General features: G+C 40.9%; 1 protein-coding gene across 3 annotated transcripts in view; it reads right to left on the bottom strand.

Annotated features, from left to right (window-relative positions):
- TTC7A (tetratricopeptide repeat domain 7A) overlaps positions 1 to 18,932 on the bottom strand; it is a 170,062-nt gene that overhangs the window by 134,098 nt on the left and 17,032 nt on the right. For 2 of the 3 annotated variants that reach the window (XM_063390825.1, XM_063390826.1), the window contains 5 exons: positions 14,765 to 14,895; positions 12,712 to 12,833; positions 6,944 to 7,022; positions 3,757 to 3,917; positions 3,273 to 3,336 (listed from right to left, as the gene is read on the bottom strand). In XM_063390825.1, the coding sequence (XP_063246895.1) occupies positions 3,273 to 3,336; positions 3,757 to 3,917; positions 6,944 to 7,022; positions 12,712 to 12,833; positions 14,765 to 14,895 (557 nt within the window). Of the gene's footprint in view, positions 1 to 3,272; positions 3,337 to 3,756; positions 3,918 to 6,943; positions 7,023 to 7,119; positions 7,374 to 12,711; positions 12,834 to 14,764; positions 14,896 to 18,932 lie in introns of those variants that run through there. The other variant, XM_063390827.1, reaches the window with a different exon arrangement.

Genomic DNA, 18,932 nt, shown 5'->3' with positions numbered 1-18,932 from the left:
CAAACACCCATGAAGACAGCTTTGACTGTGGCAGTCTTCAAGCTGCCGATTTGTTTCAATAGATTCCTTCATGAGAACTTTACTGCCAAAGGCTGTGACTAAATAACACCTGGCACAGAGAAGGAACATTTGCCAAACTCAACAACCAGGATTCTTTTCATTGTTTACTGAAATACTTCAGCTTATAAAAATAGGTTCCCACTTTTAACAGGACATAAAGAACACAGGAGGCAATTTGTGAGAATGTCAGGGAAAGCAGCCTACAAGCTTTCACTGTGTTAATATATCCACTGAAGCACCTTCAGAGCCATGAAAGAGGATACCATGTTATTTGGCCATCTGAAAACCTTTTACATACTCAAAGGCAGAATGAAGTACTGAAGGAACCACTAATTGCCCCTCTCTAACATATTTTCATTTCATCCCACCAGAATATGCAAGCTGGCTCCCTTGCAATGCAAGGGAAAGGGATAACTAATTACAAGCCAGAACCCTCCACCATTAAGAGTCAGAGAAGGTTTGGTGAGAAATAGGCTCTGGCTCTCAAGAACCTCAAGGCAATTTCTCGCTTTCCCCTTTACAGGAACAGTTCTACTCCCCCATAACATCTTCTTGGGAGTCACAGAGATCCTGGCAAAGTGGATGCCTTCCTAAGGTGAAGCTGACAAGACAAACATAAAAACAGATTGAAGCAGAAAAGGTGTTCCAGGTGTATACTTCTTGAAAAAGTACCAGGTCTCCTTTTCAACACAAATTTACTTTCAGGTTCTCTGATGATTTATGCTCCTGTGCATAAATGTGTCCCCTCCACAGGCTTAAAAGTTTTTCTTCCTTCCCCTAATTGTCCTGTCCTTCCTTCCCCTAATTCTGCCCCACTTCAAGGTCATTTTGGTGTGGTAGGAGTCAGGAACAGGTATGTGAAGAAGCTGTTTGGCTTTACAGTCTGGCAAGAGAATTACAATGACCTGACTGCTCTTTATCTCTTTAAAAATCAGAGAGAAGAAGAACCTTTCTGATCAGTTGTGCTCTGACAGATGGAAGTGTCAGAGAAGCCAATGTAATTGTATACTTCTGTTTCATTTTAAGGGGTTCACAATTGTAAATACTGGAAGAACACCTAATCCAGCCAAAATCCAGGAACACCAACTATGTTGCTTACTGGCCTACAGAAACATATCATTATCACTTGCCACTGACATTCTCTCCTGGAAGGAAAGTATGTTTTATTCAGTAGTTAACATTGTATCAGTAGGGAGAGCCCTCAATTGGAAATCTGTTTTTTGTTAGCTCATTCCATGAGCTTCCATAAGTTGTTTTTTTAAAGAAAAAAAAATACACAAAACCAAAACCCAAAACTTCAAACTAACAACAAACCTGTACATGAGAAAACTCACTAGCCTACAGCAAATGCTGTTATGGAAAACATACCATGGCATAAGTTAAACAAAATTTCCCCTTCTAAGTACTATAATAAAAATGTACAGGAAAGTATTTATGGATTACAAACATATGTAAGACTTAGATTGCTCCCTCTGTTCCTTCACTTAGGAAGAACATTCATGTGGTTCCTAAGTCTATTTCTGTACACTTGTCCTGAATTTTAGTTACAACCAACTTGTGGCAAGGCTGATGCAAGACAGAAGGCTCAGATGTTCCATTTCCCCAAAATCAGAAATACAGTTACATGGCTCCTACAGTGCTCTGCTACAGCATCTTCCTTTGTTTTATATGCAGCAGATCAAAGGGCCTTGCATCTTCCTCCAGGAAGTTCCTATATATCAGAGGCAGCATTTAAGCATACATCAAGCTTACTTATTTAACCTGAACTCAGCACAGCAGTCCTGTTTCTATCAATAGCATTTTCATTCTACTTCATCCATAACTTAGCTACAGGACCAGTTAGTTCACCATTTTACATGATCTTTGATAGGGATAACTTTCACCTCCTCAGCAGAACGAGATTGTGGAGTCTGAGGTCCCACATGGCCTCTCTAACTGCAAGTCCAGTCCCAGAAAGGCTGAAGCAGCCAGTTCTGTCACTGCTCCAGACCCCAGTCCTCCTCCTGCTTGGATCAGTCCCGACAAGCCCCACTGACATGAGTACTTCTGATTTTAATAGAAGTGCACATGATATCCTACAAGCCCTCACTCCTGCAGTCTCCACTTCTAATTACGAAAAGCCCTTCTGACTGAAGAAAAGCCCTTGAAAACACAAAGCAGATGTGCTGCAGAGGTTTAATACAGAAAGCACTGAAAAGCACAAAGCAACACTCAGATGTACATGATTTTGAAGTCAATTTAATATTTTGGAGTGGCTCCATTTCTTCAATTTTCCCCAAATTTTAAAAGCAGACAATATTAAATTGCCCTGTTCTGAATAAGTTTGTGGGAAAGGGAAAGAACTCGAGCCAGAAGAACCAAACAAGAAAAACTGAAGGAAGCAAAAACCAAAGTTTCCACAGTATCTCTTTTCAATTTGTCTGAAAGTTATTAAAAAGTTTCTAAGAAGGTTGTTGATGCTCCAAGGTTTTGAATATCACTTTGAGGTACAAGTGACCACCCTGTATTTAAAACAAAATACACATTACGTATACATTTTCAGAAAACATTTCTTACACATTTTCTGTACATTTGCATCTTCTCAGAACATGAAAATTTTCAAAGGTTACCATGAAGTTATTTTTCCTCCAATTTTCTGCTTGTCTCTTAAGTGGATTTTTTAAAGCCACCAATGTTATAAATAGAAGAAATCTAATTATTTCACTGTAGCTTATTATGAGTGTCTCTGTATGTCACAAGATTGCCTGTATCACTGCATCAGAAACTGTCAAAGATCACTCCAGACTGAAAAAGCCAAGGACTGCAGACTAAGGCACAAAAGCAGAGTACTGCATCTTGCAATTTCAAACAGCAGGTACCACCATCACGCCTGGCTTTAGGCAAGGTTCTCCTCCTCTCATTCTTGATCCATAAATCCACACGTTATGAATGGAAATATTTGTCTACTGACAATGTATCTAGATGTCACAACCTGCATACAGCTATGGTGAATGCAGTCAATTTCTTTTGACAATTTCCACAATTCTTCACTGACATTCCACTTAATAAAAGTGGTGTCACTAATAAAAGAATGGATAGCATTTTCCACTCAGCATCCGAACCCTTGCTTCTGTTTATCTAGGGAAGATTCTGTAAACAAAACCAACCAGGACACATGGAAATGCTAGATATCCCTTTGCACTACTAATACTACAAACTCATTCTTGGCTTACCATGGATTCACTGATTAAGAGGAGGAGAAGAGCCTCTTCTACGTTGTCTTGAGGGCAGTACACACTGAAAGACAGAATACATTTTTTCTGAGGAAGGTCAAGAGTTATCCTGTCAGCCTCTTTCTCATTTCACAAGAGAAGCGGTAACTTGAAACATCTCATGCATAATTCATTTGCTAGGCAATACTTTCTTTGCAGGTTCACACAACTAAAAGCTCTGCAATATATCTTAGATGAGCTATACTAAACCCTAAATAGATTATTTCAATTTCATAGCAAAGACAGGCCTTTTGTTGGACTTTCTTCTTCCTGGGGAAAAAAAAAAATCACTCAAAGTGTAATGTTTTATATTTCCAGCAGACTTTTTAGCAGAAAGTTGAAAAACAACAAGGCACAAAACTACTACATGAATCAGTAGTACTGAAGAGTGTTCAAATACACTCCTTCCTCCTTCCAATAAGCTGAAATAAAAATTAACACTTACTTCTCTTCTGAGTACAGCTCAGGCCTCCGACAAAGAAGATTGCTGACGTAAGACTGATACTCCTTGTTCATGAACTCAGGAAGTGGATCAGATAAAGGGCTCCAGTAGCAGTCTTCACTGAGGGAATGGAGCAGTACTTGGGCTAACTGTTTGGCTGCAGTCTAGAGATCAGTAGAGAAAAAGGCACAGATCAGTGAAGCCTTCTCCAAGACAAAAGATTCACCCCTCACCATGTTCCACCTTGGGAAGGAGAAGTACCAGAATGACAGTACCACTTTTCAGAAAGCTGGAGGAGCAAAATCAGCCGCTAAGGTCTACAAAGGGGTCGGTTTCTTCCCTCCTGAGAAAAGATCAAACTTCTGCATTTACATGGTCTCGTTGCAATGCTCTAGGAGAAAAGTAATCAAAAAGGCCTGACAGCAAGGGATGCTTTGGTGAACAAGGACAACTGACTGCCACATGGACTGCTGAGACAATGCCACACCAGTTACTATACAGGACTAGATGACACTACATTGTGTTCTCAGCCTCAGAATTTTGTATGCAACTCTCAGAACCAGAGGCGACTTCTGTGTTAGGTTTAAAAGATCAACCTTTTATCTGTAATATCACTCTCATATCTCTTCCTGATGCAGTAAAGGAGGGAGGAGAGAAGATGCTTAGGAACTTTATAGTGAGACAGCAACATCACATGTGCTTTTTTTACCATCAAGCAGCTGAAGATCCTTAAACAGTTGCTTTCCACTTCATATGCACAGCTGGCAAACTGGGTCCAAAAGGAGGCAAGTTAACTTCACTTAGCAAAACTATCTTTGGCATTTACCCTTGTCTGATACCCATCAAATCTCTAATTTCTTGCGCTGTAAATAGATAAGCCTGCAAACAAGTTCAGAGACATCAAAATGGGCGGTGTCTTCTGTGAATTCTACGCAGCACACCACTCTATGCTGTAAAATAAACACTGCACAAAACAGAGGGCAGGCTGAAACTTCAGCCCTTCTGTCCTAATACATGCAAACAGTATTTTGCAACTTCTCTGACTATTGTGTAAGTATTTTATATGAAATTTACACTTTGAGATGTGTTATGAGCCCACCAAGAGTAATTTTCTTTTAAATACCAGGATAGTTATGTTATAGATGTCATACCTCAACATCTATGGGATCAAATAAACCACACCAAGGTAAAGTTCCTATTGTCAGTTTCAGAAAAATAACTTGTTTTGATGCAAAGCTCTTGATTTTCATCCACTTCACCACGCATGAATTCACTGAATTAGTCTAAAATGCAACCACAGTAGCGTGCATCACCTCTTAAACATCATGAAGGGAGGTTTCAGAGATGGCAGTGATCTGAGTGCACGATGGTGTCTCAAAGAAATGCCATCACGCACAACTCCCTGGAAACCCCAAGACCTTCCATGCCCTGCTACTGACAAGTTACAGAAAGCTGTCTGTTTCTAACTAAGCTCTTCTATGCTTTTTATAGCAAGTAACTATGAGCAAAACGGCCTAGGGCCCTGCAACATTAGCCAGTATCATTTTATCATCTCAGTGTGTAATTATTTAGTCAGTTTTACCCTGAGGAGTCAACTCTCCTATATTTTTTTCCTACAGTCTTAGAGGGGAAGGAAAATAATTTGCCAGCAACACAAAGATCTCTACTGGTTCACACAGAAGTAGGAGTACAGTTTGTGGTAAGCCATTCAGAAGGCAAGCAACAAATACTTCTAGTGTCTTTAATTTTAACATACAGTACAGTAGCTGTGTAAATTAGCTTCACTCTTATTTTGAATAAGACCAAACAAACCAGAACAGGCCAAGACTCTGATTTATGTTATTACTGCCTTTGGCTAAAAAAAGCATCATTATGCTTGAAGAACACTGTGATCCCACAAATTAGGGGAAAAAAAATCATGTGTTTTACTTTCATGCTTGAAAAACTTGTTTAATTAAGCACGTTCTTCCCTTTGCCTTCTTGATGGCTGTTAAAAATAAATAAGAAAATGAAAATGTAACTCCTAAATCCCAGGAAAAGCTATTGAATAAACACCTTGAGAGTTCCCCTAAGGGATAAATCCCCCAGGGATGTTGTACAGCTGTCCCCAGTCGCACAGGGACAGGAGCAATTGAGCCCCATTCTGTCACAGTCTAGGAGCAGCAGATGGTTAGACTCATCTCAGCAAAATTATAAAACAGACAAGCACAAAAATACCGCTGAACTCTGATCTCAGTTTGGAAAAGGATGCAAACATTTGAGTGGACAGTCATTTAAGTCATCTCTCCAATTTGCTGCACACACTTCCATGTGCATCAGTATTCCTAAAAACACTACACAAACCCATGCCCACCTCCCCAGCCCAACTTCTCTGGAATATCAAAAAACACAAAGCAGAATCAAGTACAAATTTAGCTGTAAGAGTATCAATGCTTTTAGGGCTGCAGCGCTTTCATTCCCAAGACTGTTATTCTGCAAGCTGTTGACCTTGTCACCTCTTGAGTAACTTCAGGACAAGATGTCTCCAAGGGGAGACAGGGAAGAACCAGTTAAAGGTCTAAGAAGTTAAGCAGGCACATAAGTATTTGTTTACCTGAGACATTGAGGATAAAAGGATGCAAGGATGCAGAATGCCAACACCAAAAATAAAAAAATTAAAACAATTAGAATCACTCTGTACTTTACTGAAGACGGCTCTATGGAAGGAACACTGAAAGATGTCAGTCTAAAAAAAAGAATTGCATGTTGCAAGAGACAGAAGTACTTAATGCTTTTACATACGAATGCAGAAAGGTGTGCATGCACACTGAAATTGAGAAAAGAAACAAGACAGCATCACCTGAGGACAGCACTGTCAAACTAATAACATATCTGTTTCTACTAGGGCTAGAAAATGCACCAAAGCAAGAAAACAAAACAATCAAACAAACAAAAAACAAAACACAAACCAAACAGAAGTAACCTATATGCCCAGGTCTGAAAGCCTGAAGGTTTCAATTGGGCAGGTCTTTGAGTTAAGGGGATCACCTGACATATAACTTCCAAAAGTTAAAAAAAGAAAAAAGGAAAAAAAAAAAAAACCTGCAATCAATCAAGTGAGGACAGATAGACTTTTGTGCTACAGCACTGGTCAATCAAGAGAATTCCTGCATACCAGACTGCCCCAGCCTCCCATCTCCCATTCCCTTACCATTTTGAAGGTCTGAGTAGCTTTTGTTTCTACAGTCCGTAGTATTTCTCGCAGACTCCTCATTCCTTTCACAATATTTCTACGGGGAAGACAGAAAAAAAAATAATGAAAAACCCCCAAAATCAGCACACTGGAGACAGAATATTTTTATGATGTGCCAAAGCTCAGCAACACACCTGAAGTTCAAACAGTCCATGAAACAATCACTAACACTGAGTGTGCAGTAGTGAGGCAAGTCAGTCTGAGGCACAGACAGGACAATGGCACAGAGCAAGGCAGTGACTGTAGCATTGCCTGCTCCAGATGGCTTCCTAAGAGAAGATCACATTCACAGTTGATGAACAGAGGGGACATTTGGAAGCCATTCATAGCTCGTATTTATAAAGCAGATGCTGCTCCTTAAAAGCATCCACATCTCCTCTTCATACACACAGATTGTACTTGTTTGAATTATATTGAGCTTACGTGATGCTTTTAAATGACGATTTCTTTTAGGTGGTGCTTAAACGCCTTGTGTCTCATGCTCCAGGCACATGATGAAATTACAGTGGTTTAAACAGTTTATTATCAGACAGCTAAGTTGCAGTAACTGTCTGCAAGCACAGCTTAACCTGCAATAAGAGGGTTAGACTAAAAAAAATAAATTTAAAAAAATCATATTGCTCTGCATACACCACAAGCAATTAAAGCTGACTAGTTGCCAAATGCTATCTTAATCGTGTCTGTGCACTCAGAGAGATGCAGAGAGGAAAGATTAAACACTGGACATATCAGTTAACACACTGGGAGCCTATCAGCTGTTCAAGGCTAAGGACGTGGCCCCAGCACCACAGTAACTGCAAAACGGTCCAACACACGTTCTTTGCAGGGTCAAAGCTACCCAAAGAAATACAAGCTATCAGAAAAGATGCAATCTTGTACAAGACAACAGAATGAGCAGTTGTACTGGTACATTAACTGTCACTTCAGTTTATCCAAGAGAATTTTCTGTGCAGATGAAAGCTAAATTTCATTTAAAAAACCGAAGTTATAAAATTTTTTTCTGTCAAACTGATTAAACTTTGAAGGTAAGCAGTTGCATTGTTCCTGCCATAACACTCTCTACAACTCCCAGAAAGGTGATTGTAGTTAGGTGGGGGTTGGTCTCTTTCTCCAGGCAGCAACTGACAGAACGAGAGGACACGGTCTTAAACTGTGCCAAGGGAAATACAGGTTGGATCTTAGGAAAAAGCTTTTTACAGAAAGAGTGATAAAGTACTGGACTGGTCTGCCTGGGGAGGTGGTGGAGTCACCATCCCTGGATGTGTTTGAAAAAAGACAGCATGTGGCACTCGGTGCTATGGCTTAGCTGAGGTGCTAGGGCATGGGTTGGACTCGATCTTGGAGGTCTCTTCCAACCCAGTGGTTCTGTGATTCTGTGAAACACTTAGAACACCTTTAACAGATGGTAGGAGTGCAAAATGGGCAGCACAGGAGGAGCACCCAGCACTCACCATCTCCCAGACAGGTGCCTGTGTGGTCAGGATCTATCAAAAGGCACCCACTCCAACCCCTGAGCTCTCAACAATACCAGTTCTACACAACTGAGGATTTGGTTTGGCAGCTTTTGTATTTTGAACTTTATCAAACATTACTGAGCTGTGACAGGAGACAGAGCACACCTGCCAGCATTCTGCAAACACAGGAGTTTGTCTTTCCACTCTATTGTTCCAAGCCAGGAGAACATCTGAGCACATTTCACTTTGAGCATATGAATTGCTCTGCTTGTAACAATAAGGAACTCACTGTTCCATTAATACATGCCCTTTATATACTAAATGTGCACTTCAAGGGATTTTTTTTTTTAATTAGGACCTTAAGAAGTTACCAAAAAGAAAAGTATGTCTTTGGAACAGAAATACATGCTATGTAGGTAACTGGATGAAGATGCAGACATAAAGCCTCAGGCAATCTATGGTGAAAACACTTATCTTACTTAGATTAGAAACTAAACCATCTTGAGCCTTTGCAGGACTTGGATAGGGGACTACCTGGAAATCCCAGGTAATGTTACCTCAAGCCACGGCATCATAAGTGAACATTAGATCATGGAAATGAAATAAGTTGGAAGAGTCCATATGAATGACTACAAGGCCCCAATTGTACTGCTAAGAGGCCAGAAAAAGAAATGACGAAAAACAGGAAGGGAAAATGACATGATCATTAAACTACATTGGTTTTAGTTTTAGCCACAGTAGTGGTCAGAGCATCATTTGAAAAAAAACATGATGAAGTGTAGTTCAGGATTCAGTTACAGCTAATTTAATAAAAACTAACACAGACAATCATGGTCACAAACTGCGACAAAGAGCAACTTGAGAAAGTCCAGTCAATCCAGCTTGGTATAAAAATATGTTTTGTGCATGTACCCTGTTAGTATAGATTAATTATCAGTCCATGACTCAAAGCAGTCATATCAGAGTTACGTCATATAGTTTGGTTAATGCTACGTAAAATTTTACGACACAAGAAAATAAAGAAGTACACTGTTTTCTATGTAAATTGCTGGGAAAAATATTGACAATATTGGAATGGACTATGGACACAGAGGTCTACAAAGACAGTCCCCCAACAACATGGTCACCAGTGGATCATGTTCTTATCCCCACTCATTTACTGCTAAAACAAACAGTTGCTGACAGACAGAACAGACCATCTCGAGATAATTACATGGCAGTTTGCAGCCTCACCTCTCCAGAGTAAAGCAGTACCCAACAGAAACAGCAGCAACACTTCTGCCTCTGCCCACCTCCTTTTGCATCTTTGCACCTCACCCAGGTTTCTAACAAACTATACTCTCTCCTTAAACAGCTGTTCACGCACAGACACAAGAAAAGGCAGTAAGAAATGAGCCCAATATTCATATATCTGCACCAGAAAGAAACACAAAACAAACAAACCAACCAAAACCCGGTGCAGATGATAACATGAAGACAACTGGCTGCCTCTTACATCTGTGTGTATGAGAGCATCTGCCTTCCTATGTTCTAGCATCTACATTCCTCACTGGAGGACCAAAAGAAAGCTCTCTTGGGTTGCAGCATGGCAAACAACTGCAGGAAATGCATCTTCAGCGACACAATGTTTTTATGTGGCATCTCATTAAAAGCATCTGTGACTTCTACAGCTGCAAGACTTGCTGGTCCTTACAGCTGGCAGTTCAACACCTAAAGTGGAGACTGGATCTTTCTTTTATATTGGTGTCTTCTTTCTACTGCACACTGCAAGAGAAAAGGGCATCTCTGACCACACTCCGAGAAGAGCACATCTGATCCTGCCAGCAGGAACAAAAGCATAACAACAGCATTTGTACTCCTCAGCTCCTCTGCCTGTTGAGACAAGAATAAAGCATTCACTGTTCCTTTAGTACACATGCAGCACTGGGGAAGGACATCCCACCTGATAGAACCTACCCCCTGGCAGCTTGAGCAGTCATCATCCAAAGCTTATTTCCTACCTGAACACGCTGGAAGCAATAAGGGGAACAAAAGCATTTCTTTGAGCTGCTTGGTATCAGGTGGAGTAATCTATTATACTCCTGAAGCATCCTGAAAAGCTTCTTCCCCTAGCACTCCCCTTTCCTTAATATATCCCAATGCTGCTTATGCCCTCTCGTGGCAGAAACCACACATTGGTCTCAGCTGCGGGGGCGGACAAGCTGCCACGTCCCCCCAAGCTCCTTTTACCCCAGCGGGCCCTCTAACCCCGCTGGTGTTTCTCACTTGCACTGCAGGAGCTAAGGGGCCCGTGGGATCGCACTCCCATCCCAGCTGCAGGAGCTCCAGTGCTCTTTCATCAGGAGACAGCTACGGAGAACATTTTGCTGCTATTGCAGCAATTCAGTTTATAATCAAAGCAAGCTTAATTCACACATGTATTTTGCTTCAAAGCGTTTTCCTGTAGAGTTTTTTGTGGCTTGTTTTTGTTTGGGATTTGGTTTTTGTTTTTAGGGCTATCATTAAAATAATATGAGAAGGGAGCATGCAGGGCCCACAGTAATGGCCAGAGTATCTCACTAGATCTAATGAACTCCTCACTGATGAAGACTGAATTTACAATGTTGCTGAATAAAATGAACATGAGTTTGATATTCAAAAGGTGCCTGGAGGACATCAGTGCCATATGTTCTAAATGGGATTTTATTTTACTACATAGTTAATGAGCTTACTGGCAAAACCTGAGCTTTTTGTTTGCCATGAGAAGGGCAGAAGGTTAGGAAAGCACACACTGTGCCACAGCTCACCCAGGAAAACCACATACCAAGCAGGCACTGAGAGTATGCTTTACAGGTTCATACTTTGCTTTATGCATAAACTTGTACTTGCCTGACTACAGGGGTCATTTTACAACATCTGAGCTTTGTGTTTTTGTAAGCCAGGTTAAAACAAGGCTTACCTGAAGGCACATCTCATGGATATGCTTACAGGTACAGCTTTGCTCTACATGCATGGAGAACAGTGGCTAGTCACAGTTGCATTTCAAGTTATCCTTGGGGCATAAAAAGGTAGCAAAAAAGCCCTAAAAAAGAAGCAACCCTCCTCCTCCAGCAGAATCAAAAAATGTTATCAGTTTTCTACAGAAGGATTTAAACTGATTTTTGCTGGGATTTGGGATTTTTTTCCCCTAGTTTTCTTTTCATTCTTCCCTGGTTTTTGGTTTTGTGGGAGTTTTTTGTTTGTTTGTTGTGGTTTTTTTGTTGTGGTGGGTTTTTTTGTTTGTTTGTTTTGTTGTTGTTGTTGTTTTTGTTTTTTGTGGGGTTTTGTGGGGGTTTTTTTTCTTTCTTTTCCATTCTACTCAGCAGGAAAAGAAGTGAAGAAAACCAGAGAAAGTACTTTTCACTGGGGGTGAAGGCAAAAAAAGCCAAAATTAAATATTTGTGAAGACGGTTTGTAGTGAGAAACCCAGCATCTGACCCCTTGATAATAAATGGAATAATATGGTGCAAGAATAGGACTAAGGAAGGACAGATTCTTACAAGTACTGTTTACACATGCTGAAGAGACTCTCATACATGACAAAATCTCTCCATTGAATAACCAGAGTTAATTATGTTTTGAAGACACGGCCAGGTTTAGGGAACAGCATATCCTCACCAATGGCCTTTGGAAGTGGGCATTCACAGTGTCTTTTCTGCTGACACTGAGAAGGCTTTTCACTGTAGGCTCATGAAAATCACTGTAGGCTTGTAGATATTAACTCCTCCTGCCCTTCTGAAGTTCACTGGGAGCTGTATTTCAGAGGCAAAATAAATACCCTGGAGCAGCACTGTTCCCACACATGTTCTCCATAGTAAAAAAACGACAGATTTGGGGCATTGATTGGGATATTTAAGAACTTAGACAAACAAACAAATAAATAAATGAAAGAAACTACCTGTAAGATTTTACTGAACTCTAAACCAGGTGCTGTGGCTGAAAATTTTAAGGGCATACATGAGTGTAAATTCCACTTTCCCTTTACAGTTAAACTCCCCTTGTCTCCACAGGGAGCAAAGCTGAGTCAAGACAACAATATTGTTCTACCCCACCCTACTTGTAGGTCTGGAAAAATGAGGCTCAAGACTCTTAAGAAAAAAAGAGAGATGCAAACAGGAGAAAGGGAAGGACACTGAAGAGACTTGAGGTGAGCCAGCAGCCAAAAGTCAGAAGAGAACACAAGAAAAAAATCAGTCTTCATTTGAGACAAAACACGTAATATCATCTAATTTATTAGTATCTGCATCCACCTACCCTTTCTTTAACTGAGTCACATAGGCACTCTGTAGAGCTGCTTCCAGAAAGTAGGAAAGTTCAAACTCAGAGAAAGCCACACTGCTGCCCTTGATACCCCTTGAATGTGTGTTGTTTAAGGTCTGCGAGGGAGAAAAAGAAATATTTGGGAATACAGATAACTGTTGGAACTAGCCAGATCCTCATGAGCCAGTGACATCTTCAACAATAAAATGTTACATTTATTAGCTATTGAAAAATGTTTTAAAATCAATTTTAAAATAAATTATACAACGACTTCCATGAGAGATTCTGCATGCAATATAAGTTTTGAAACATCATCCATTATTACTTTCCAACCTTTATTAAAGTAAGTAGAAAGCTACATATTAACACCAACAGATTTAGAAATATCACTCAAACTACAAAGATCCATCATGTTGCACAGAAATATTAATACAGTGTTTGAGTAGGTTTGTCTAGTTCAATATAACAAATACTTTTTTAAGAATTAGCAAGCCATCAGGAGTCCTGATGGAAGAATCTTCACCTTTCCTCTATTTTCCTATCAAATCTTTCTTGGTTTTGCTTCCTTACTGGTAACAAGCCACTTCCATTGCTGAAAGTTGCCTCTCCAATGCAGGGTTTTTCATCTAGAACTGGGGAAGGACTATGAACTTCTATGTCTGTCATCAATCCTGCATTTTTGTGTCTGTGTCCAGAGACAACTATGTGAGAGAAGGCTGTAGAGAACTGGGGGTCAGTCTCTTCCCAAGTAGTAACTGACAGGACAAGAGGAAATGGCCTCAAGTTGTTATATAAGGAAAAATTTCTTTACTGAGAGCGTAGTCCAGCATTGGAGCATATTGTCCACGGAAGTGGTGGAATCACCATCCCTGGAAGTGTTCAAAAATCATGTGGTTTTGGCACCTTGCATGATTTAGTAGCAAACATGGTAGTGCTGAATTAACACCTGGCCACAGTAAACTCAGAGGTCTTTTCCAGCCTTTCTGATTCTATGATTCTAAGTGAAGGAATTACAGGTCAGACCCTTCTCCTTCTTCACAGACCCAACCTGTCAGTAACAAAAATTTACAGTGTCCAGCACCGGCAGGAACTCATTCTTCCACAATGGAAAGACAGTAATAGTTTAAATTTAAAGATTATTGGGTTTTTTTCTGCAGTGAAACAGAGCAGGCCACTTGATAGTTTGCTTTTTTATGAATTTTTATACATGCACTAAGCTTATTTTTTTCTTGTTCCAATGCATTTAAAAACAAAACCTGAAACAGAAACACACCTTTGCTACTGAGAAGAGTGGTATGTCCTGTAAACTCAGCTAGGCAAAGTCTGCATGTGCCCAGCAAATCAGAGGCACATATTATCTGCATGGCTCAGTGGAGGGCTCCCAGTATTCATCCTACCAACCACTGGCTAAGCAGTCACTTGCTACTAATCACAGAATGGTTTGGTTTGGAGGGACCTTAAAAGATAATCTACCTTCAGCTCCTCTTCCACTATACCAGGCAGCTCCAAGCCCCACTCAGCCTAGCCTTGAACTCTTCCAGGAATGGAGTATCCAGGTTCTAATGATTTGGATTCCTCGAGGTTCACTGAGAAAAGGTGAAGCACTGGTAATTAAACTGCAATGGTTGATCCAAAAAGGTTTCTTTCAGCTCATTAGGGATCTCAACAGCCACTGCTATGTATCATTTACACAGCAGGTATGTAAAATGTCTTGAATTCCTCCACGCCAGCACTTGCCATGCAAAGCTTCTAGTTCCTCTTTACTAAGGGCTAAACTTGGGGTGCAGCTTGTGCATATCTGAAGTATTTGGTGCTTTACCACAGGCAAAATTTATTTCCAGACCTCATTCTCAGAGGAAACAGGTAGAGACCAGCTTAATTGCTGTTTTGCAAATGGTTTTACTGAGACACCTCACTCTTTCCAACCTGTTCTCATACACATTGCTATGATCACTTGAAATCTCTCCACTTTTTAAATTTTTGCTGTCAAAACCCTGGAAATTCCAGCCAGGCCAGCAGGCAATAACCTAAGCATGTTTCTTCTTACCTTCTCCAGCTCCTGCAAGTATACCTGGGCGATAACACACGCTCTCTCAAAACAGGCCATGACCTCCTCCTCCCTTTCACACAGCCGAGCACGTGAGGCGATGGAGTTGGTCGAGCGCTCCAGTGACAAACCTGCAAAGTGGAAACGTCATATTTAACTGAAGCCCACCAGCAGCAGTATGGCCATATTGTTCTTAATTTAACAGCTGACAGGAAGGCTTTTCCACATGTGGTTTCCCTCTTGATTTGATGACTTTCAGGACACTACTCCCATGAAAATACAATTCCTACACATGCAAGGCATCTTTGTCATGCTGCTCTAATACACAGTGCCAATGCACAAAAAACCCAATAATCATGCCTTTCAAACACTTTATGAAGACAGAACACACAATCCCTCTGGTAGGAATCAGCAGAGAAATTAAGGCCTATACAGTCAAAGATAGCTATAGATCTTGGGTGCTTAAATTCAGTGCCAGCCTGGCACTGAATTTGATCATTTCTAGGCATCTGCTACTTCAAGTAAAGCTTTCAATAAGCAGCAGTGTTGAGGGGAAAAAACAAAAAAAAAATCCCTAACTGGAAAATGATACAGAAACAAAATTGGAAAATCTGAGGCTTCTCTTGGAAAATTTGAGCACATGCAGATTGCTCATGGACACACAGCAAGCTCTTGGCAAGGCACAGGAGACTCTTAACCACAAGATCATTCCCTTTCCAAAAAAAGGAAAAAAACCCTGGGTTTTGTACTACTGAACGTTTTTCTTGCATCATTATCCAACACCACCAACAAGCACAGAGTATGTTAATTGAAGATGCACAGCTACGGGTCCCTACATTAAAAATTGCTACTATCAAGACACTTGTCTGGCATCACAGTACAACATCTTTTATATCCTTAGATCTAATTGGGTATGCTACACATCCATACACCAGTTTTCCTCTGATTGGTACACGTTCTTATGCCACACTGGATCTCTACAAGACACCACTGCCTGAAAACTTGGATCTTCACCAATCACAACTGCACCGACGCCCAGCAGCCAACACAGGTGGCAAAAAGTTCAGCACATGCTTTCCAATGGGTTCTATACATAACAACATTCCCTACTAACAATGACAAATATATAAGATGTAATACAAAATTCCAGTGCTCCTGACACAGATCCACAGAGGTGACAAAAGAAGAAAAGAATTCAGCTGCCCAGACAGCTCTCCAATGAATTAATTTCAACTGCTGCAGCATGTGGGCAAGGGATTTTTGAGGACCCACCACAGGCACCGGCCATGCTTTCCTGGACTTCCACAGTCCAAGAAGCAGAGCACCTCACTCTGCTCATTCCAGGAGTCTTGGCAACAAACTGCTGTGAGGCAGCAGTGGGCAGCCAGGCTCCCCATGATCTATGATACTGTCTGGGCGCTCATGTGGGCAGAGCTTGAGGTTCCTAGGCAGTCTTAGATTTGTTTACTTCTAATGTTCAACATTTGTTTTGTCCCCTTGGTTACTCTGCAAGGAGTTTCCCTATCTCATGTCTTACATTTGAGCCAGACATAAGCAGTTAGTTCAGTGGGCTGAGAAAAGGCCTCCCTGGTTCAAGCTCAGGAGGTGGCTCCCCACTCCTTCTGTCCTCTCCTAAGTCAAAAGTACACAGTGTGCTCCTTCAAAGATCTGTATCTTTGAGAAACACACATTTGTACCTTTCAACTCTGAAAATCCAGACCAGAGTAGAACAGAAGGACTGAATTTACTTCAAACTGTCAAGGTGTGTGGGACAGGGACGACAATCATTTTGCTGCTTTTAACTAATGCCCAATCTGTGTTTTCTTCTTCCTTCTGACAAACACCTTGTACAGCATCCAGATATAACAGATTTTGTCTCTAGTTCATCTATGAAGTCTCTGTCTTTATATCATGTGTTGTTTTCCTATTATTTCAATGCTTCCATTTTCCAACCCTGTAACTTTTTAATGAGTGAAGGGAAAAAATGCTCATTAACTCCCTCTACAGTAAAAAAACAAACCAAAAGTATCCAGTGCTACAGTCAGAGCAAACAACCTACAAATATTCTTACATCTGTCTCAGTTTTATCTGCCTCTGAATTTCTTGTCATTCCCCTTAAGTGAAAACAAATGTTAAGTCTGCATTTCAGAATCATTCCCCTTAAGTGCTAAGTAGGGCTGAGGGCCCTGCAAAAAAAATTCAGTACAATCCACTGACATTCATATACAAGCAGCATTTAATCAAACTGCAAGAGCCATCCTAACCCAGTCTGTACGGAGGCGTTTATCGTGGGAGATGTCACACCGATAGAACAGGCTGATAAAAAGCCATTTACATACATGCTACAGCCCACTGCAAGGAGTTACTATCTCTAAGCTCTGACATGGGGGAGGAAAGCAAGCAGCCTCTGCCAGCATCAGGTACTCACAACAAACATGCCCATCCATGCAAGTCAGAAAAACAGAGCTGGGGCTGATCAGAGACAGGGGAAGGAGCAACTCCAAAAGGATTCTTGCCACAGTAAGTACCCAGCAATACACAGTGTTTTAAAACATATCCTATGGTGCACTGCACTACTTGTAAAGGGCTAGAAGGAAAAATGACCCACATGTTGTGACATTAGTCATGGTTTCTCTCTAATACCGTATGCACTGACCTGTTGTAATTCCAGTACAAAATCTTCTACAAAATCCAAACAGGGCTATTCTTCCCTACCACAGAAATGCAATGAAAAGAAAAATTAGAGCAAGCAGACCACAAATCCAGTATACAAGGGGAAGAACAGAAGAAAAGCAACGTAAGTTCCCTACTCTTGTGGCCACCAGTTCCGTTCTCACAGTACAAAGCCCCAACAATAAGATTTGCTTAGGGTGCAGTTGGGTAAGACTTGACAAGCTCTCCAGCACAAAGAGCACAAATTCCACTAACTCGTGTCCACCCTCCAGTTATCAGCACAGAAGAAACTTTGCAGCACAACACACAATTTAAATTCAACTCAGTTTCCACAACATGTCAGAAAGCCACTAAAATGCATGTTACTTCCACACTGGGTTTAGCAAGAAAAGCGGAGCTACTGCCAAGACAGAATTAACTTCCAAGCAAATCGTAAGGCTACTTGCTTTCTTGTTAGCTTGTTAAGGTAAAGGAATTGTATTTTTCACAATCAGCTGTGGTAAGAGAATACCAACTTAAAGCTTATCTATACTAAGAATTTTTTCATATGAATCAGGTGCCCAAATTTATATAGATACATATCTATATACTGTAGTAGTTTACCATACAGTGCAGACAGTTTTCTAATAAAGTATGGCCCAGGTGCAAGATTTCGAGGCATGTTTCCAGATTATCCTTCTTTAAAAGAACGAATTCTACCCACTTCAAAGGGAGTAACTTTCTATGGATAGAAATGCTGCTTTTCTCTCCTGCATAAGGGCAAGGCTTCCATTCACCTCCTTCAGCTCTCCCAGTGACTCCCCCTGTCCCTTCAACTTTCTATAATCTTTGCCCTTTCTTCCCTGCCCCCAAATCTAAGCTGCATTTATGTAAGAAAACCCAAATCTCTAAGGTCTGTAAGATGTACCACTGAACTACTATCTTCCTTGAATTGAAATGCACTGCTCTCATATATGGAAATCTGAAAGGGGAAATTTTACGAAGGCTTATTTCCACTTTCATCTCAGTAGTTCCTTGCCAAGGGAAGGCATTGATATCTCCATATAGCTCCAGTGCTTTGGGGTGATATTATTACCAGAACTGGAACATCCATGTGCACATGGACATGTGCTATCAGGTTCTCAGCAACACAAATGGGATGAAAATTTGTGCTGGAAGGAATCCTTGAAGGCCCATGATCTGAATTTCTACACAAAGGGCCAACTCAGGGTGTTACCCAGCCTGGTATTGAAAGCCTCAGTGTACAGATGGAGACAGCACATGGACTAGGTAGGAGATTAAGGTGGCTTTATTTTTCTAAGGTTCATAAACTAGCTCACCAAACAGCAGCACTCCTCCTTCCACGTGGGAACAATGTACCAATCCTCTCACAGGTTAACTTTCCTTTTTACACAGACTTCAAGCTTCCTATACTTGGATGAATTTAGACAACCAGGGAATGGTGGGTTCATAGGTGCAAGAATTCAGGGTCATCACTTTCACCAACAGTGCTAGC

This window comes from Prinia subflava, chromosome 2, assembly GCF_021018805.1.
Source record: "Prinia subflava isolate CZ2003 ecotype Zambia chromosome 2, Cam_Psub_1.2, whole genome shotgun sequence".
In the NCBI taxonomy this organism is placed as follows: Eukaryota; Metazoa; Chordata; class Aves; order Passeriformes; family Cisticolidae; genus Prinia; species Prinia subflava.
The sequence above is the reverse complement of the archived record's forward strand: the minus strand, read 5'-3'. Positions and strand labels throughout refer to the sequence as shown.